Genomic DNA, 21,211 nt, shown 5'->3' on the forward strand with positions numbered 1-21,211 from the left:
TCCATCTTATAGATAAAAAACCTGAGACACCTCAGGTTATGAAAATCACCTGAGATCCTACTATCAGAATATGAGAGTTCTAGATTTGAATCTACTCAGTCTGGTCCCAAGAAATGAAATAAAAAATATCTATATATCTCCTTCCTTCCTTCCTTCCTTCCTTCCTTCCTTCCTTCCTTCCTTCCTTCCTTCCTTCCTTCCTTCCCTTCCTCCCTCCCTCCTTCCTTCCTTCCTTCTTTCCTTCCTTCCTTCCATCACACGTATGCATGCTCTCTTCTCTCTCTCTCTCTCTCTCTCTCTCTCACACACACACACACACGCACACAAACTCTCAAATTCCTATCTTAAGACAAAACATCTAAGAACATTCTTTCCCTAGACTTATCTGCAATAGAAAATGTAAGTTCTTAGTTTGATCTGTATCATTTATAAAGATATCTACTTTGGACTTCCTGGATGTCACCCTTAATCCTCTAAATGTAATCTTTTGAATAAGGAGTAAGTATGGCCATAATTAAGAAAAGAGATCATATAAATTAATTTGTCCCTGCTTTCTCCGATTTTGTTCTTAGCATAAATGAAAAATGCTGAAACCAACCAAACTAATATCGAATAGGCCAAAGGGTTACAAAAGTGCTGCCTCACAAATGGTATAAAGCCCAGAGGCGTGGACTGGAGAGGGGGCGGACTTCACCCAGAAAGTCAGGGGGGGACATGAAAACAAAGCCAGGAGATTAATCAGAATTTTTAAACAGTCTATTTAGTTTTTGTATCATTTTTGTTGGTTTTTCATGAAAAGATGTTTCTGTGAAAGAATCACTTAATTGATAAATTAGTTCCCAGATTTGTAATTGTTTATAAAAATGCATAAAATAAAATAGATTTAAAACTGGGTTAAAGACAAGGTAAGGACAGACTCGAAGGCTGCACCTGGACAAGTACATAGACTGTAAGGAGCTGTTTGCTGTGCTCCAAGGGTCCCAGTCACCTAACCTGCTTGTGCCTTAGCCCGCATCTCTACAAAGTATGGATGGTAACTACTCACACAGGTGTGTGCAGAGCAGTATCTGTTGTTACATGTATTTATTATTGGAGGATTCAGCACTCCATTCGGCATGTATTTATCAAATGTCTTCATAGAGCTTACATTTTAGTGAGAGAAATTTAAACAAGTGGGCTGTATCCTCAGTTAGAAATTGATAAATAATATAGATAAAAGCAAAGCAGAGAAGAGAGTCAGGGAGGGTGAGATAGGGATGTGGAAGCTGTCATTTAAAACAAAGTAGACAGGAAAGCCCTCACTGAGATGATGAACTTGAACAAGAAATTTGAGGAGAGGGAGTAGCCCATGAGGATACTGGGAGAGGGTGTTCCAGATGGAGGGAATAGTCAATGCAGAGTCCCTGGGTGTGGAACAGGCCATTGGAGTTCAAGAGTAAGGAGAGATCAAAAGCAATAGGAACCTATGGGACAACAGCAGAGGACAGGTCAAAGGGACTATGAGAGCCCAGGTCATGGGGCCAAGTTTTGGCCTCATTCTGAACTAGGCAAGAAGCTATTGAGGGGTTCTAAGCAGATGACTAGTGTTATCTGGCTTCCATTTAACAGGACCTCTCTGGCATGGAGGCCACGGAAATAACCAAAGCCAGCAATGATGCTGACTTAGACCGAGGTGAGGGCTACAGAGATGGGGGAGAGGCTGGATTCTAGATCTCTTCTGAAAAGAAGGCTGACAAAATTGCTGAGGGACCAGACATGGGGAATGAGAGAAAGAGAAGAGTGAAGAATGACCACACAGTCTTCTGTCTAAGCAACCGGGCAGAGCCATCAATCACTGAGATGGCAGAAAGCATAGGTTTGTGGGGCAAGAGTTGGGAGTTGGCTTTGGCATGCAAGTTTGAGATGTCTACTGGTCCTGTAAGAAGAGATGTCTAGAAGTTGCATCTCTCTCTCTGTCTCTGTCTAGAGTTTAGGAAAGAAATCCAGGCTGGGGAGACACATTTGATAACTGTCTGTGCCTAGGTGGTATCTATGGACATGGGAATGGATGAGACTATTAAGAGAGTAATGTTCATGATAATGTCTGTTATAGGAAATATCCAAAGCTAGACTTTTTTTTTTTTAAGGGAGATTAATAAAGTAGACTTAGTACAAAGAGATAAGGTTGATATTCTGTAACTACTCAGCTATTTCAGGAAAACCAAAATCCATGACACATGTGGACATGAGAAGAAAAACATGGTCTTAACGTCAGGTCTCTGCAAGCAGTTATTACCATGTGGTCTAAATTTGCCCAGGTTTGGTTGAGCTCCCGCAGCGTGCTCATGACAACACCAGAGACTTCTTCTTTCTTGTTCTGAATCAAAGCAAGTCCATTCTGCTCAATTTTCTCTACTTCTTTTTCTTTTGCTCTAATCAAATCTTCTAGATCCTGAGAGATTAAAAACAGTCACTTTAAATTGTTCTATTACGGAACTCTGCAGTCCACTGAAATTGAGCCATTACAGTCTCATATCCTCGCAATTTTTTATTGATACAAAAAATTTGTCATTTTCAGGAGAGCATTTTCACACAGCATTACTTGTTCCTACATTAAATTTTTAAAATAGTCCTTTTATTCCAAGATAAATTAGCATAACTTTTAAAAAGCAAAATTTGATTACCTACTAGATAAAGACATAGCACCAGGTAAGTTTTTTTAAGGAGTCAGAAGGAAAGAAATATATGTGAAAAATAATAACATGATTTATGTTCTTAAAATCATAAATCCTGGTGTTGGAAAAGTTACACAGTCCTAGGCTGACATGCAATAGAATGGAATTCTGGGCCCAGTCAGTTAAGCATCCGACTTTGGCTCAGGTCATGATCTCATGGTTACGAGTTCCAGCCCCGCGACGGGCTCTGTGCTGACAGCTCAGAGCCTGGAGCCTGCTTCGAATTCTGTGTCTCCCTCTCTCTTTGACACTCACCCACTTGCACTCTGTCTCTGTCTCTCAAAAATTAATAAACATTGGAAAAAAAAAGAACTAGATATGTAGGTATGTAGCCATGGAGGTTAAAGTGAAGAAAATTCTAAAATAATATATATGAAATATATATAATGAATATATGGAATATCTTTTAAAGCTATTAAAAACTTGGCTCACATAGGATAGTATTATTATAGTCAACTATTTGGTAATCAGCCATGAGTCAGTACCAATTTATTTATTTTTCTCTCCTTAATTATCATGAAGCTATTTTTTTCTTGATGTAGTAATTAGAAATTCATGCAATTAGTAGCCTGAAGAGATCACTTTCGTTTTTAATATTGTTCTTTCATTTCCACTTCATAATTCTGTCAATATTTTGACAGCTTTGATAATTAACCAGAGAATGAATATAATGATTACTAGGGTTATAGGTCCTCTATGCAGTATAGAAAACACCATTAATTTCACTATTTAAGGATTTCTCTCTCTACTTCTTTAAAAGATTAACCATAATGTCTCTAATAGGATTCTAAAATCCAACCATTGGAAATAAATTTATCCTTATTTACCCATAGATGTTAACTTTTTTTAGTGAGCAATATTAAATGAACGACCCATTGCTTCAAAACACATCCCTAAAATGCCCTGCACATTTATGTTGGCATAAAAGCAAAAGCCAGGAAGGAAACAGGACTGAAATATATATTTTGTGCAAAATGAAAGTGTGTTTTCCTTTCCTTTCAATAATAATTAAAAGATGATTCTGTTTCTGATCACTGACGAAAGAAGCCAAACCTAACATTTTTTTGCTATAATAAATCATTCTTAACTTGAGTTAATTCATAAGTATCATTTTTTATGTTGGTTTAAATGAATAAATCACCTCTGAAAGAGTGGGAAAGTATTCAAGATGTTCTAAACAAAATAAAGGTTGAATCCAGTCACCGATTTAAGTCTGCTGGCTTGAACATCACACTTTGGTCCAGAGGAACAATTTCTCAAAAATGACAATAAATTTTTATCAAGGTTTATGGTACTGCCAAATAGAACCTGCTGTTAAGCTGTGGTGATTTATACGTGATGCCCCAAAATAACTGCGTGGGTTACTTTCATTCTGTTCTTTGTTTCAAAAAAAAAAAAAATGACTAAATTTGAAATCACTAATTGGCATTGGTGTTAAGTTCTTTAAACCACATTTCAAGCTTTCCCTCCTGACACTGCCTTGTGTGACCTTCCGGGAGAGACTCAAATTTGGGTCCGAAAAGGAGTAAAACTTGGCCAAACCTCCACTTCGTTTTCTGGTAGTAACATCTCTGTTAAATAAAAGGTATGGTCATGAAAAAAAAGCAAAATGGAAAATGGCAGGCAAAAAGTACATTAATGAGATGAAAAAGAAAGAGGAGCTCTCTGCTCCTCCTCCGCCTGTGCTCTGTCTCTGTCTCTCTCAAAAATAAATAAACATTAAAAAAAATTTTTTTTAAAGGGGTGCCTGGGTGGCTCAATCAGTTAAGCATCTGACTTCAGCTCAGGTCATGATCTTGCCATTCCCGAGTTAGAGCCCCATGTCGGGCTCTGTGCTGACAGCTCAGAGCCTGGAGCCTGTTTCAGATTCTGTGTCTACCTACTCTCTCTCCCTCCCCTGTTCATGCTCTGTCTCTGTCTGAAAAATAAATAAATGTTAAAAAAAAAAAAAAAAACAAAAAAAAAAGTAGGAGAGAAAGAAGTAAAAAGGAAAATCTAGGGGCACCTGGGTGGCTCAGTCACTTAAGTGCCCAACTTTCGTTCAAGTCATGATCTCATGGTTTATGAGTTCAAGCCCTGTGTCAGGCTCTATGCTGATAGCTCAGAGCCTGAAGCCTGCTTTGGATTCTGTGTCTCCCTCTCCCTCTGCCCCTCCCCAACTCATGCTCTTTCCTTCTGAAAAATAAATAAAAATTAAAGATGAATTTTTTTAAAAAGGAAAAGTTAACGCATTATTTCACTTCTAACAGTAAAGTTTATCACAATGACAGAACAAAGAAGCACTAATGTTGCTAATTATCTTTTCATTTTAATGGAAACACTCAGGAGCTTAAGAGGTCAGACTTCTCATCCCTCAAAGTAAAATTGTGAAATTCTGGATTTTTTGGCGCATTTTGATAGACAAAAATTGATGGCCGAAATTAGAAACACTACTGGCCCCTGGAAACCCGGAAATGCTATGAGGCTAGGTGAGGCATAATTTTGGTCTTCAGTCTTTTATACACCCATCTTCTGATGAGAAGCATATTTTTAATTTCAGGGTATTTCTCTATATGTTGGTTCTGCCGTATTTATGCACGCTGGAAATTACAATCTATTAGCGCGTCAGCCCAGCACAAAGGTATCTGCTCTTCCGTTTCTAAATGGAAAAGCTTTGACTGAGAGTTTAAATAGATCTTTCTTTACATCTGCCCCCAGAAAAAATTGCCAGTTGGAAGGAAGATTGTTATGAAAGGCCTTTCTTTTCGGAGTCTACAATATAAAAACAAGATTTGGGGAAAGGTGCGTTCCTGTAGAGTTATTTTATAGTTGAGTCTTCGGCTGTTCTTGGGAAACACTACAGAGAACCATCACAGCTGCTCCGTGTATTAGAAATCACTGAATTATTTCAAAATTTCATTACAGCATTACCTGCAATAACTCACATTTCTTTTGCATAAACAAGAATACCTGAGCAAATATTAAGTGTTCCTAAGTCACTGGAAACCATTTAGAGCATGTTCACTCCACTTGCAGGAGAGACTCTCACCATTAAGGGTAGAATGAGCAGATGCTGCTGGAGCTTCCCAGAGGATGTGGGAGAAAGTAACGCTGTTGTCTGAGGAGCACTCTGCTCCTTAGAGTTGAAAACAGAACTCAGTCAAGCCTCTAGCGCTAACGTCCATTTATGGGAAATACAGGGGATACAGAGGACATCTTAAAGAAAGTCCACAGGCTAATCCTGAACATGGGACCAGTCTACAGATTCTGCAACAAGTTAGTTTTATTAACAAATACTGAGGAGGCTTAAGAGATCTAATAACAAATGTAGCATGTGGACATTGTTGTATCCCTATGTGAATAAATTAACTGGAAAAAAAAGACGTTTTAAAGAAAATTGTAGAGACAGTGTTATGAGCTGAGCATTGAATAGCATTAAGGGATTATTGTCAAAGTTTTTGTGATGATAAGGATGTTATGTTTATATATGAAAATGTCAACTTCTTAGAGACGTGTATTGTAGCATGCAGGAATAAAATGACATGATGTCTGGGATTCACTATAAAATATTTAAGAAAAGGAGTAATTCAGGAAAATATGTCAAAATGTTTAAGTATTAAATCTGATGAGTAGCATGTGGGAGTTGGTAGCACTGTGTCTACCTCAGAGTGTGTCTCAAGATTCTCATAATTTCAAATTATTTTAAATAGGTGAAAAACATAATAGTTAAAAAAAAAAAACCTCATAAACTCACATAATCAGAGAAATTCATTACCAAATACAACTTTTTTCAGTATTTAACTTTCAGCTCCCAGGGCCAGAAAACTCCTTTGGCACCTGCCATGAAACTATGACAAATCCATGTCAGCCCCCCGGGCAACGTACCTGACAGTCTTTCATTGAGCTTTGAACTGAAGCCTGATCTCCAATTCGATGCTGTTGTTTTAGTTTGTTTTCCTGGGTTTCATACCAAGTTTTCAGACTTTGCACATTATTTTCATATTCTGACCAAGATTCCAATAAGCCTTCCAACAGCTGGATCTGAACACACATAATGAAATGAAGTTTGCAATTTTATTTTAAAATCAAATCACTGGCACTCAAGCCACCATTTCCTCCAATTACTCAAGCCACTACTCCCTCTAAATTAAGAGCTTTTAAGATACAGCTTATTGTATAGAGGATTAAAAAACAAATCTTATAAAGTAGAAGCCGGTGACTAACTAGTATTGGTAATTAAGTAAAGTCAACTTGGAAAGGCAAAAGAAGTTAAGGGGCACCTTTAAAAAAGTAAAACAACGTACAATGGGTGAAGAGTAGAAGACGAATAAGAGAAAATCATGAACGAGAGTAAAGAATATTTAGCGCAATGGGGTTCAGTGGTGTCCCCTTCAGAAACGTTTGTGTGCTGTGTGAAGCTATACTGCTTGTGAAATGAGTTTTCTTTACAGACCGTCCCTGGTCTTGGCATGTTGGACAGCAAGAGCCACGTGGCTTACCTTCTCAGTCACTAGCCCCTGCAGGATTTGCCAACTTTTATTCATGGCTCCAAGTTGCTCAGCAAAATCAGTCTTGTCACTACGTTTACTTTCCACATCCTGACTGCTGATTTGTAGCACGGACTGATTCACAAAATCAACTGTCAACTGTTTACAGTTAATATCTATCTTAAAGCCCTGAAAAGTGAAGGGAGGAAATAAAGAAACAAGGTTATGCACATAAATGTCTTATATTTTATCAGGAATTGGAAAGCCTTAAACAACTTTAATCTTATCATTTCTGTGATTTAGTCCAAATGACACAATCTGCTTATAATTCTATAACTCGTTATTATCAGAAATTGAATATATACATATAATATATGAACATACTGAATTTATAAAAGTATAAATTACTGACTTGAATATATAAAAATTTATAAAATTTTGAATTTATTAATATATTGAATATAAATATATGTATACATTTTAGGTAGAGAATGTATGTAGAATTGGATAAATTGTCTAACCTCACTATAACATACTCATAAATTATAGCATTTATTTTTATTATTTTTTAAATAGTTCAAAATTATTCCTGGGGCACCTGGGTGGCTCAGTTGATTAACTGACCGACTCTTGATTTCTGCTCAGGTCATGATCTTGCCAATTCATGGGTTCGAGCCCCGCATCGAGCTGTGCACTGACAGAGTGGAGCCTACTTAGGATCCTGTCTCCCTCTCTCTCTGCCCTCCCCCTGCTGGCTTGCCCTCTCTCTCTCTCTCTCTCTCTTTCTTTCAGAATAAATAAACATTGAAAAAAATTTTTAAAAATTATTCCTAACACCGGACAGCTTTCCTATGTCTACAACTAGGGAGGCAGTTTTTTTTTACCCTTGTACCCTTATCTGGTCACTATGTATGAAACATCCACTCCAAAATCTGATGTGCATAATTGGAGTTTTGAGTTCTTTTGAATGAACTAGTCCTAAAATATGAAAAGTTAAAAGAAAAAAAAATTCCACTACCTTGTATTTCTGAAGGTATTCATGAATTGCCTTGTAACCTATCGAATTTTTTATGTTCTCTTCATCCTTTTGAATAACATTTTCCATTAGAGAAATCCAAGTCGTCAGTTCAGAAATGGCATGGCGGGACGGCAGCTTATCCATCTGGAGCTGCCCGAGTAAGAGACAGAACGAAGGCACAAGGGTTAAAATTCAAACCAACTTTCTGCCAACCCCAAAACCCTACGTTAATATTTATTGACGTGCCAAAAGAGATAACACTTCTTAATGACATTTTTGGATCTTAACCTTAGTACAAGCTTGAAATTAAACATCAGGCAAACAATGAACAATAATAGGCATCTTATGTTCACTTGATATCCAATACTATAAACATTGTATAAACACTAACTAATTAATCAAAATACCAGCAAGAAGGAAATATTATTCTTATTTTATAGCTAGTTTTATGAGTTAAAAAAAACCTAACTACAAAACATTCAACAGATGTATTTTATTAATTATCTTGTAAAAATTTCTGTGTATTATGACTCAGGAATGTTAAAGGAAGAAAGAAAAATACCACATTACAAACTATCATTTTCTAGATTTTTGGCACTCTAATATTTATTCCTAAGAGCATGGCCAATTTCCTTACTCTTTAACTAAAATATAGTTAGATTTATGAATCTTACTTAATCTAACATACGTTTTTGCAGTTAGTTATTACAATGATTTGGAGGAACAAGGGCAATCATTTACAATATTTATTAACTTCTATGTGGTGCAGAAAGATATAGAGATGATTGCGAGATATTTCCTGCCCCTCATGGAAATATATAGTTGTTGACTAGGAGGGATAAGACCCAAACATTAAACACAGCTATCATACCTGGTAGAGTGATGAATATCAAAGAGAGGTAAATATACATTGTCTGGGATCCAGGGAAGGGAGGTATATTTCCAGAGAAGGGAAGTACTTAAATTTATTGAATGCCAGTTGTTCTATTATGGGCGAGATTATAAGTCTTGAAAATACATTGTGATTGAATTCTTGTAACTATTCACTTTATGAGGGAAGTGGAGCAACCCACATTATACAAAGAAAGTTTAAACAAGGCCAGATGAAGTTTCTACTACAACTACACACACACACACACACACACACACACACACACACACACTAAAGAAGTTGTCCTTGGAAGAAATGACATTTGTAGGTATGGCTTTGTAGAACAGCTCACCTTTAGTGTGCAGAACAATGGAAGAGAGAAAAGGCAAACTGTCCATGACAGAGCAGATCTCCACTTGAAAGCAAAAGCAGATTAGCACTCTTTCCATTGACTACTGCTTAAATCAATGGTTATGAATTAAACCTATGATTATGTCTATACCTGGTGGAGCTTTTCCTGTACAGTCGGAATATTTGTCAGCAGATCAGTCCACTGGCTGTCAATGTGTGACAGTTCTGAACGTAGGGAAGCCGTGTCCACTTTCTTTAATCGAAGAAGCTGATTTCCGATGCTCAGAACAGATGATTTCAGGGAAGATTTCGCATCCACTTCTTTGGAAAACTCCTAAAAGGAGCAGCAATGTTCAAATCAGGATTAAATAGTTAGACCTTTAATTTAAGAAAAGAGAACCATTTACTACATAAACAATTTTTCTATACGTCTTCAAGAGGAGTTATGCTTAGCACTCCAGAGGACCAAAAAAAAAAAAAAAAAAAAAAAAGTATACCGTTGCCTTGAATGAAAGCCAACAATGAAGCCATTCTTTGAAAATTACTTTAATGAGGCAATGTTGAACCCTAGTATTTTGCATAATTATTGACCACACATAGTTAACATTGACAAATTCTCTTGAGCTTGGCTTATTAAGTATATAAAATTGAATCAAATGTTTTAGATTCTTAGGCTTACCAGGAAAGCATTTAGATGATCACGGACCATTTCCAGTTCTTGTGGGACTGTCACAGATTGTTGAGTCCAAAATTCTAGCCTGTCTTTTGCAGACTGTAACCAGTGAATAAGTTCTGCAGATTCGCTTTGATATCTGTAATTATATTAATGCATCTATCAAGTAAACCTCTGATACCTCCTTTCTGCTAACCCATGTTATTCAGCAAGGCCAATTTTAAAACAAGAGATACAACAGGTCTGGGAGAATAATGCCCTGCATGGGACACTCTCAAATTCCCTTCAAATTTAAACATTAAGCAGGCTTCAGCTTTCCCATTTCTAAGCTGAATGCAAAAAAAGTACGTATCTTTCTCCTACTCATTCACAATGAGAATATTTAGAAAATATTAGATGACTATTATTAAAAGTTCTTAGAAGTAAAGGTGGCATAGAAATAGAGTACTTCATGATGTAAAACCAACCCTCCACTTCTCCTGAATACTTCCCATTGCCCTTACTTTCTCGAACATACTTTCATTCTATGTTCCCTTCTAAGGTTTTCCTGTGAACACCCACGTACAGCCAATAGGCAAGGGAGGATCAGAGCTCAAAGGTAAGGGGCATTGGGTACCTGCTTCCCTGCCCACTTCTACTTGCGTGTTTATACAATTGTCCAAGAATCTAAGGGAGGGAAGCCTTTGTTTTCGCCTTTATTTTCCGGATTACAAGATAAGTGCCTAGGGGGACCTTATCTTCTTTAAGCCCGTACCCACTAGTGTTAGAAAGAGCCCGCAGCGCTAATCTAAAATTATGTGAAACAGCCATTGTATTACCTGGTCCAGTGTTTCAGTACTGTTTCCAATCTGTGAAGTTCCTTCGACACTTTGTTGGTATTATCCAACCACTGTTCTCCCAGTTGATTGAGTTGGCTTTCTAGATCTGAGCAGCTAATGGATATGAGCAGTCGTTTCCCATCATCTAACACCTGATATAATTTGGGCTGGTATTCATGAAGGCTGGATTTCAAATGCTAAAATTGATTGAAAATACCAGGTTAAAACTTTGGATGATGCATTTTTTTTTCTCTTCAAGAATTATAGTTTCTCTGGTGCTCGTAATGTTCTGTTCCCTATTAGTCAGAATTCAACCGTTTGCACCCAAGAAATGTTGAGATGGCTAACCTATATTTAAGTATAGATGTCCTTCTTTTTTCTTTTTTTTTTTTCTGTAGTAACTTCAGGTACATTTAAAACTATCAAGCTGTAACACCAACACGCACCACAGAAAATGCTCAGTTGAATTTTCAAAAAGAGATCTCACATTAAATAAAGAAAAAAGAGGGCGCCTGGATGGCTCAGTTGGTCACATGGCCGACTTCGGCTCAAGTCAGGATCCCGCGGTTCGTGGGTTCGAGCACCCGCGTCGGGCTCTGTGCTGACAGCTCAGAGCCTGGAGCCCGCTTCGAATTCTCTGTCTCCCTCTCTCTCTCTGCCCCTCCCCTGCTCACACTCAGCCTCTCTATCAAAAGTAAATAAACAGGAAAAAAAAAAAAAAAGAAAAAAGATCTTATGTTCCTATTATAAAACAAATACTTAAAATCTATCTGCTTTCAACAATGTTAATAGCTTGAAATAAAAGTAAAAGTACTTAATAAAATATTTGACTGCAAGTTTGTTTAGATTCAGTTAAAACCACAGGGAAGTTTCAAAAGGAAATGTGGCAACTTTTCACACTGAGATGCCATTGGACGCTGACCTGGTAGAGTGTTATCCGGTCGATGAGCCTCTCCTCGCTCTCCTCCACCAATCCCACACTTGGGATGCTACTTTCCACCACCTCCAGCTGTTTGCTGAGCGCCTGGTGGTCTTCATCCAGATGAGACCATGTCTAGAAACACAGTATCAGTCTATAAGCTAAAAAAATTCTTATTATGGGGCACCCAGGTGGCTCATTCAGTTGAGCGTCCAACTTCAGTTCATGTCATGATCTCGCGGTCCGTGAGTTCGAGCCCCGCGTCGGGCTCTGTGCTGACGGCTCAGAACCTGGAGCCTGCTTCGGATTCTGTGTCTCCCTCTCTCTCTGCCCCTCCCCCACTCATTCTCTCTCTCTCTCTCTCTCTCTCTCTCTCTCTCAAAAATAAATAAACATTAAAAAAAACCTCATTAAAGAACCACGATCTTCTTTTTGTGCAAAGTACGCATTCAACAGATTCACTTCAAAGTTATGTTGGAAGGGCGCCTGAGTGGCTCAAGTCGGTTAAGCACCCCACTCTTGATTTTTGGCTCAGGTCATGATCTCATGGTTCATGAGTTCGAGTTCAAGCCCTGTGTCAGGCTCTGAGCTGATGCTTGGGATTCTCTCTCTTCCTCTCTCTTTGCCCCTCTTCTGCTCTCTCTTTCTCTCTCTCTCTCACTCAAAACAAATTAAAAAATAAAAAATACATAGTTAGTTGGAGATGTTTGTGTTTGGTTTGCTTTGGGAAGCAAAAGATGGCTTTGAAGCAAGTAATCAGATGGCGACCCTGAAAAGCATTGCAAACACGCTTGGGTGTCTATAACCTACCAGCAGTATGAGTGTGGGCAAGTTACTAAACTTCTCTGAACCTCAGAGAAGTTTAATTTATAACATGTATAACATTAAAAATGTTTAATTTATAACATTAAACAAATGGGGATAATAACAACTATCTTGTCCATAGTGAGGATGAAATGATAATGTACATAGTGCATCTGGAACATATCAGGCATCTGATATGCGTGGTTTCATTCTTTACCACAGTAATGATGAGGGCATGATTTCAGCAAAAGGGCAGGGTGTGTTTACTTCATGTAGTAAAGCAAAGTAAATATGTTACATTCACAAACAAAAAAAGCTACCACAAACATTTAATAAATATAAATATATAGCATAGACATTCTACTAAGGAGAAATCCCAAACCACTCGCTCCTAAATTCTCATTTTTATTTTATTTGAAACTGGAAATTCTTCTTAAAAATCATGTGAAGTCTTTTTTAATAATGGATAGCAAAGATCGGCCACTCTTTAGTCTCACTGTCAAAACCCCAAATACCGTCACATGCTGTCCAAAGTCAGTATTCGATGAATCTAGCTCACTCACGGCATGGCACAGCCTTTTCCAAACATAAATAGGAAATACAAGGGAAACAAGACAGAACACGAGGCTGAGTCTGAGGGACTCCGAGAATTGGGAATTCCAATTCTGAGGTGAATTGCACGAATAAATACATCTTCCATTAAGGGTATGCTTTGCAGTTGAGTCTGCTGTAGGAAAGATGTTACATCAGGAGTCTCACCTCTAGAATGTACTCCAACTCCACCCCCCTCTTGTGAGCCCGTTTCAGTACAGCTGAAGCCTGTGTCATCAGTTCTGTGTGGAACTGCGTTTCTTGTAGGACCGCAAAGTTGATTATCTTTCTGAAGAGTGTCTCCGTCAGGATCATATGAGATTCCAGGCCTTGAAAGTATTCCTGCAATTTTTCAGGTAGAAAGAGGTCAGGGACTCATTCATATACCACCTTACAATAAAAGCTGCTTCACATGTAAAAGCTGATGGAACTCAGGCAATATATGAGCATTATCTTCCCACCTCTGCAAGACCCTGCCTCACGTAGGCACTCATGGCTTCCTGCAGAGACGGGAACTCCAGTCTCTTAATTGGCCTCTCATCCCTCCCCTCAAGTGCACTGACATGTGATGTGCTGTAGATACTCTGTCCCTGCAAACAGAGCCCTTCGGATGGGACCAGCTGTTGATAAAACTCCTCTGCTCTCCAAATGCCTCATCCCTGTATACGATCTGGAAGACTCTCATTAACTCCACCACACAAATTGGCCTCCCTTGTCCCTCAGACACATTGGCAACCAGTCTCCCCTCTTTGGCCTCTGTGTATATGCCATACTTCCCAAGATGTCCTCACTTGACACATTCATGACTTTCCTTCCTTTATGGTTGGGCTTGAACTCTACTCTTCCGAATTCCCAGAGCATTTGTTGTGCTCCAATACTCACTGCCAAGCACAGCCTGACGTGTACGGATTGCTGTTACGCAGTTTTAAATTTCCCTTTTATTATACTTACACACGACAGAATGGTAGGCCTTGCACAGTCCTACAAATGTATTTTTAAATGTTAATTTTTTATGTGTAACAGGCCCCAGAGGAGGGAGACAGAGCTCATCCCATTTCCTGTTCCCTCCACTGTGGTTAGGGCTGAAGGGCTGGGAGTTGGTAACAATATTTAGTGTGTGCTATATGCTAAAACTCTATCAACGCTTTACTGACCAACTCAGTTAACCCTGTAACAATTCTATGAGGTAGGTAGTTTTAGTTCCCATTTTGTGGGTGAGGACCCTGAACCACCCAGTCTATATAGAACATGTTCACTACAGAGCTCTCCCTCAGAAAACGTCTGGACAACAGAAGCCAGTATCTTCATTTTTCACTGACAACTATTAAATCATAGACTCTTCAAGTGGGAAGAGAACTTGGAGGTCATTTAGCCCAACATGCACCAAAAACTGATATTCCTTTTACAACCCAATCTCCTGCTAATGGCCTTGGATGGTCTTCCCATGGCCAGGAGAGTTATCTGTTCCATGCAACCAAATCCTTCTAGAGTTCTTTACCTATTGAGCCTACGTCTCCGTTATTTATGCTCATTGATCCTAGCTTCCTTTCTGGAATAACTCAGCATGATACTTTATTGCTGTTGTCAAAGATTTGAGGAAAACCAGCTGTGAACTTTAAAGCAATGTTTTCAAAGCCAAATGATAAGGCTTTAATAAATCACAAAGTTTTGGACAAAACTCCCTGGGAAAAATAGCAAGAAGTGCAATTCCCCCTCCCCACCAAAATTTACCTTTATAAGACACCACATGTTAAGAGCTACATGTTAACTAGCATAATGTTAACTATCTATAATCCAACAGGATTTTCAAAGTTTCCATGCATATGACATTCCTACAGTCCGAGAGTCTGGGTTTCTAGACTGGCAAACTCTTCTTTCTGTAATCATTTTAATAATGCAAGAGTTATTTGTTGTGTGCACATTAAACAGGCATTCCTTTATTAAGGAGTAGTGTCTAACCTGAGCTTGGCCATGGAACATGGCAATCTCAGGCCCCCCAGGTTTGATCATGTAGTAAGAGGACTCACTGTCCCCAAGAATAAACTCTGGAGGCCTACAGCAACCAGAGGAGCATGTACTTAAGGGCCAGAGGAACTGAGTGATACATGTAAGAGACAGAAACCCCATCCCACAGCCGAGTGGGCAGCTCTGCATTCCCAGGGCACAGAGAGGAGCCTTTGTCCAGGGCAACAGAAGGCAGAGAAAACACCTAGGACTAGAGGAATAAATGGGCATAAAAGACACAGAGGACAAAAGCAGAATTAAGAAGGAAGCTGGGCACTTCGAAGAAAGTCCCCAAGTTTCCCACTGGTTGTAATTTATGATAGGAGAAAGCCTGGCTAATACTAGTGAGGAAGTGATAATTAAAATTACTAGGAACGTTGGTATTCTTTTTAACTCACAAAATTATAGAAACCTACCCTCTATAATTTTCCTGGGCTACTGAATGCCCATGGGTTTGAACATACATTTGTTGCTTAATTTTAAAGAGTAATTTATGCAAGGAAGAACTCATAAAAGATTGATAATAATAGGTTTTACTATTTTACTGCTCACCCCCCCCCCCCCCCCCCCGCTCTCTCTCTCTGTCCCTTTTTACCTTATGTTTGTCAAGCAGTTGTTGAATTTCCTCCTTGGAAGACACAATGATTTTCTGGTCACCCGCCATCTTCTCCTGTCCAGTCTCCAGCAGGTCAGCCAGATCTTGCATGGCCCTTTCGTACTGACTCTTGAGGGCAAGATTCTGGTTCAGACTACTCCGCCAGGAGCCAATGGTCATCATCAGTTCATCATACATGTCCTATGAAACAGAGACCGTGATACTCTCAGGTCATGTGCTGGCCCTTCTCTGAAAAGCATACTCCCTCCCAAGACCACAACCCAACCAAAAATACTCCTTCAGGTATCTGATTGATGGTGATGCTCTGTATGAAAGGCTCTGCCTGCCTTTCTCATGAGCCTCTTCGAAAACTTCCTTCAAAAGGAGGTAGATTCGACAGCTCTCTTCTCAGGATGTCAAGAGTTTATGGCACGACATGGGGTTGAAATGTTGAAAAGTTGTTTGTGTGGCTGAGGGACATGTAAACGTAATTCTAATTTTTTATAATGTTCTTAACATTTACATAGTGTTAGAGTCATTGACTGTAGCATCTTTCATATTTTGTCTGCTACAGAATAATCAGATTTTGGACTATTCCCTAAATAAAGAGCTAGGGAAACAGAGGAGGTTAATGTGAGCAGAAGGACTTTAGGACTTAAAAAGGCAATGTTTTTGCCAAATGTGGTGGAGTAAATAAATAACTATTTAAACTGGAAAGACATTTTAGGAGATGATGATACACCAAACAAAATTTATTGGAACCATATGGACCCGATTAACGTATCATATTAAAGTTTCGCGGGCCAAAATGGTTCAATCTGGAAAAGTTCAACTTTAATGCCTATTTACAACTATGACGTTTGACTCTTACACCTGACATTTAAGCACTGTTGGAAAACCGTCTAAGTGCAAAGTGGGGGCTGTGGGCTAGTGACATTATGAAATGTGAGATAATGGAATGAAGACAGTTAAAATAAAAATGTTCTTTTTAAAATAAGAGCTATTTTATTTTCAAAAAAGGAAGAACTTGTGACCCTGTGCTGGAGTTAATGCTATTAATCCCCAACAGCTCTGTAACAAGCATGCGGAGAAAAGTTAACATGTGTGTATCACTTTTTCTTAATGTAATTTAACTCTGTTGCCCATCAAATGCTCAAGTTTGCCGGTCTAATATCCCAGGTTCTCCCGACCACCCCCGGGGGTCGGATTTTTGCCTAATCTAAGAAAGCCAATTAAGCCCAAATCATTTCCTATTCCAGGAGGAAGCTGGGAACTCTGCTGAGATCTCAACTACATTCTAGTTTAATTTTTTTGTTGTTGTTCTGGAATTGAAACGCTGTCTTTCTCCCATTCAAACATGTATGAAAGATTAACTATAGTTTTGAACACCTGAGAAAAATTACTTTCTAAAAAGTCTTAGTTTGAGCATTTTTTGCTTTTAAAACAGTTTTCTCAGGTAGACTATAATACAGGGTAAATATCCCTCTTTTAACTTTTCTAGGTAGGATTTATAATTCTTATATTTTCTAGAGTAGAAAATAATATGCCACAACTACCCTATACCACAATGCTTAGCCATTGGAATAATAATAAAGCAAATATCAGAAAAAGAATCTTGGAAGTATGAGAATACAATTTATTTCATTGCATTAAATACGGTGAAAGTTGCAGAAAATTTTCTATTTTCTGAAACTTTCACCATATTTAGGACAAAGATTAGGAATGAAATGACATGAATTTTATGGAGAGAAACCAAGAAAATAAACAAAATAATTTTTTTCTTGATATCCAGTTAGGATGTATCATCGAAGCTGAATGCTATTAGTAGAAAACCATACCTGAAGTTTGGACAGTTCCTGCATGGAAGGCTGCTCAATCTGCAACTTGTCACCACGCTTTTTTAATTCAATGATTTCTGCATCCAACTCCTTTAGCCCATCTTCAGCCTGTTGTATTGCCTATGTAAGATTTATGAAATTTCATTAGAACTCCCACAACTCCCCACGCACAATGTGATTATTATATCTATTTGTTCTTGCCTTCACATCAAACTTTTTCAATGCTTACAAAAAGACTCCTTTCAATACAGCATAAAACCATGACCATCTAGTATACAGAAAAGAGAAGGAGGCCCTTTGTTACACCACAGTCAGCTGACTTACAGGTAAGGAGGCAGGAGGGACTTTGTGTGGAGGGTTGGGAGAACAATCGCTTTCTTAAACAAATAAGGGAATTTGTGAACAGCAACACCTAAAAGAGAAGCATGCCTTAGGACATGGTTAGCAAAGGTGTTTGCCCAAGATTTTCTAGGGGAACCGGTTCTGGTCTCCTGAAATGCAGTTTAAGCATCCTTGGAGAGAGAGTCAGCAAGGCAAGAGGACAATATGTCAGCGTGGTCAGGAAAAGCTTACTCTCTGCTTAGTGGAAAAGCAAGCAATCAACAGCTATTACAGTGGCCCCTGGTGCTAAGCCTTCTCTTCCCAGTGTGAGGTCTGTAGAAGTGGAACACGCTCTCACCCAGGCCTTCAAGGAGCTTACAGTCTGGTTAGGAAGCCAGAGTAAACAGAGCAAAACAAAACAAGGGTGAATCCAATCAGGTACTCAACTCGCGGTAACTCATCCCTGTTAGAGGAGTTTGGAGAAGGGAGACAGCACTGGATCCTGGAGCAGGCTAAGTAGACTTTTGCAAGAAACACAACGTCAGTTGCCCTGAAGGATGAAAAGAACATGGACTCCAGATGGCAGATGAAACATATGCATCTTGCTTTCTCTTTCCTGAATCCCCTCTACAAACAGCAAATATTTTGTTTACCCGCCTCCCCCCACCCACCCAAATCTACAAGGATAAAGAAACAGGAAAGAAGACAGTACCAGCAAAATTTTGAAAGCTGGAATTCAGGATACATGATAATTGACTTAAGAGATCTGAGAAAGTGTGGGGCGCCTGGGTGGCTCAGTCGGTTAAGTGTCGGACTTTGGCTCAGGTCATGACCTCATGGTTCGTGGGTTCGAGCCCCGCGTCGGGCTCTGTGCTGACAGCTTGGAGCCTGAAGCCAGCTTCTGATTCTGTGCCTCCCTCTCATCTATCTCTCTCTGCCCCTCCCCCTGCTCACACTCTGTATCTCTCTCTCTCAAAAGGAAATAAACATTAATTTTTTTTTTTTAAAGCAAGAAATCTGAGAAAGACGAATCCTAAACTCACAGGAGATCTACATTACCAGGCTTACAGCAACAGGAGTCTCTAGAACTCCGGGTGGGTAGGATGGGGAGCCAAACAAAGAGGGCTGGTAAAGAAGCTGCTTAAAGAGCAATTATGTTCCCAGAGCCCCTTTCTCAATCCACACTGCCCCTTTCCTTCCCGGAGAAAGATAGGGAGTTCATTTTCTAGAGAAGGTGGAACAGATAGTCTCTGGAATGAGGGGGAACCAGTTGCAGATTTGAGTACTTGATGGAAAACAGAGAGATACATGACTGAATGCCCACAGAAAGCTACATGGGGAGCCCTGGCATCTTCTAGAGTACTGCAGCCTGGATTTTCCGATAAATAGCCCACACAATTCAGTAATTCTCAAAACTGTCAAGCCACATCCATACACAAAGTTCCCTGTCAGCTGTTTAGTTCTCCATCCTAAATGTGAAGAGACAACAAAGATTTCCATAATCTCAGAAGCCTCTAACACAAAAGATGGAGACTAAAGTAAACAAACAAATAAAAGCAGGCTGGAGGGAGACAGACCATACAGGAAAAATAAAACTTGAGCCAAAAAATCATAATCTATCCAGAGAGGCTACAAAAGATAATGCATCTATTAGAAAAAGAACAGAATAAAGGATTGTTCAGAGACCAAAATGAGCTCTGGGAAAATTAAACACATGAGAGCAGAAATACAAAACTCCCATAGAAAAGTATAGAGTTGAAATCTAGGAAGTCTTCCAAAATATAGAGCAAAATATCTCTTAACAACAACAACAAAAAAATTAAAAGACTGGACCAGAATATCCAACATCTGCATAAAAAGAGTTTCAGAAAGGGAGACAGATCAAATGGAGAAATAAAAAATATTAAATCAATCATTAGACAACTTTCCAGACGGAAAGAGGAAAGCTGTTAAATCAAAACAGCCTACGGAATGCCCAGCCCAGTGGATAAAACAGACCCTTTCCCAGGAGTGCCACTGTGACATCTTTGGGAATCAGAACAATTTTAGGTTCCTCAAGCCTACACCAGAAGCTAGAAAACAATGAGGCAAAAGCCTCAAAACTCTATAGAAAACTGATTTCCAAGCAAGAATTTTATAGTGAGCCAAGCTATCAGTAAAGTGTGAACATAGTATAATAACATTTTCAGATATGCAAACTATCAAAAAATGTACCCAGTATGCATCCTTTCTTAGTAAGGATATGTACTAACAAAACAAGGAAGCCATACAATAAAGACAGACTTGAGACTCAGAAAAGAAAAGATCCAACAGAGGGAGAAGTGACGGAAATTCTCACAATAATGGTAAAGAGAGGTCCCTGGAAGTCAGGCTTATGGGGACATGTCTGTTCAAGGTCAGAATGACATGGCTCAAAAGATGAATATACCGAGAGGTGTCACTCTCATGCCTCCTGCTATTATTACCTTTTTAACCGAGGGTAGGATGGAATTAGCACACTTTCCCCCTTATTCAGCTTTCCCCTTATTCAAAAAAGTGGTATAGTTATTTATTTTTATCTGTGGAATTCACTTTAGTGATATTGGTCAATAATTAGTAAAAAATGTTACTTGTGATCATACATGTCCTATATTTCACATTAGAAATTCAAGGAAAATTGGGGCGCCTGGGTGGCTCAGGCAGTTGAGCGACCGACTTCGCCTCAGGTCATGATCTCACGGTTTGTGAGTTTGAGCCCCACGTTGGGGTCTGTGCTGACTGCTCAGAACTTGGAACCTGCTTCAGATTCTGTGTCTCTCTCTCTCTCTCTACTCCTCCCCTGCTTGCGCTCTGTCTCTCTTTTTCTCAAAAATAAACATTAAAAAAAAAAAAGAAATTCAAGGAAAACCATCACTATAGTTGCTGAAATCTTTTTTTTTTTTTTTTTTTTTTTGGAATCAGGTATGTTAAAAGCCAAAAAATTTTTAAAAAGTATAAATTTTAAAAAGTTCCTTTTAGGGGCGCCTGGGTGGCGCAGTCGGTTAAGCGTCCGACTTCAGCCAGGTCACGATCTCGCGGTCCGTGAGTTCGAGCCCCGCGTCAGGCTCTGGGCTGATGGCTCAGAGCCTGGAGCCTGTTTCCGATTCTGTGTCTCCCTCTCTCTCTGCCCCTCCCCCGTTCATGCTCTGTCTCTCTCTGTCCCAAAAATAAATAAATGTTGAAAAAAAAAATAAAAAATAAAAAATAAAA

The 21,211-nt window shown here is 39.0% G+C and overlaps 1 protein-coding gene across 18 annotated transcripts in view; it reads right to left on the reverse strand.

Moving 5' to 3' along the window:
• The window catches only part of SYNE1 (spectrin repeat containing nuclear envelope protein 1), a 480,528-nt gene that overhangs the window by 100,669 nt on the left and 358,648 nt on the right, over nucleotides 1-21,211 (reverse strand). For all 18 annotated transcript variants that reach the window (XR_015251658.1, XM_086708164.1, XM_086708163.1 and 15 more), the window contains 11 exons: nucleotides 17,663-17,782; nucleotides 15,825-16,025; nucleotides 13,394-13,567; nucleotides 11,834-11,965; nucleotides 10,912-11,108; nucleotides 10,100-10,232; nucleotides 9,572-9,754; nucleotides 8,199-8,348; nucleotides 7,193-7,369; nucleotides 6,579-6,734; nucleotides 2,276-2,431 (listed from right to left, as the gene is read on the reverse strand). Coding sequence is in view for 17 of the 18 variants with exons in the window: in XM_086708164.1 (XP_086564290.1) it covers nucleotides 2,276-2,431; nucleotides 6,579-6,734; nucleotides 7,193-7,369; nucleotides 8,199-8,348; nucleotides 9,572-9,754; nucleotides 10,100-10,232; nucleotides 10,912-11,108; nucleotides 11,834-11,965; nucleotides 13,394-13,567; nucleotides 15,825-16,025; nucleotides 17,663-17,782 (1,779 nt within the window). In the remaining variant the exon portion in view is untranslated. The remainder of the gene's footprint in view (nucleotides 1-2,275; nucleotides 2,432-6,578; nucleotides 6,735-7,192; nucleotides 7,370-8,198; nucleotides 8,349-9,571; nucleotides 9,755-10,099; nucleotides 10,233-10,911; nucleotides 11,109-11,833; nucleotides 11,966-13,393; nucleotides 13,568-15,824; nucleotides 16,026-17,662; nucleotides 17,783-21,211) is intronic.

Source organism: Puma concolor, chromosome B2 (genome assembly GCF_028749965.1).
Source record: "Puma concolor isolate L17-30 chromosome B2, mPumCon1.1.hap2, whole genome shotgun sequence".
Lineage (NCBI taxonomy): Eukaryota > Metazoa > Chordata > Mammalia > Carnivora > Felidae > Puma > Puma concolor.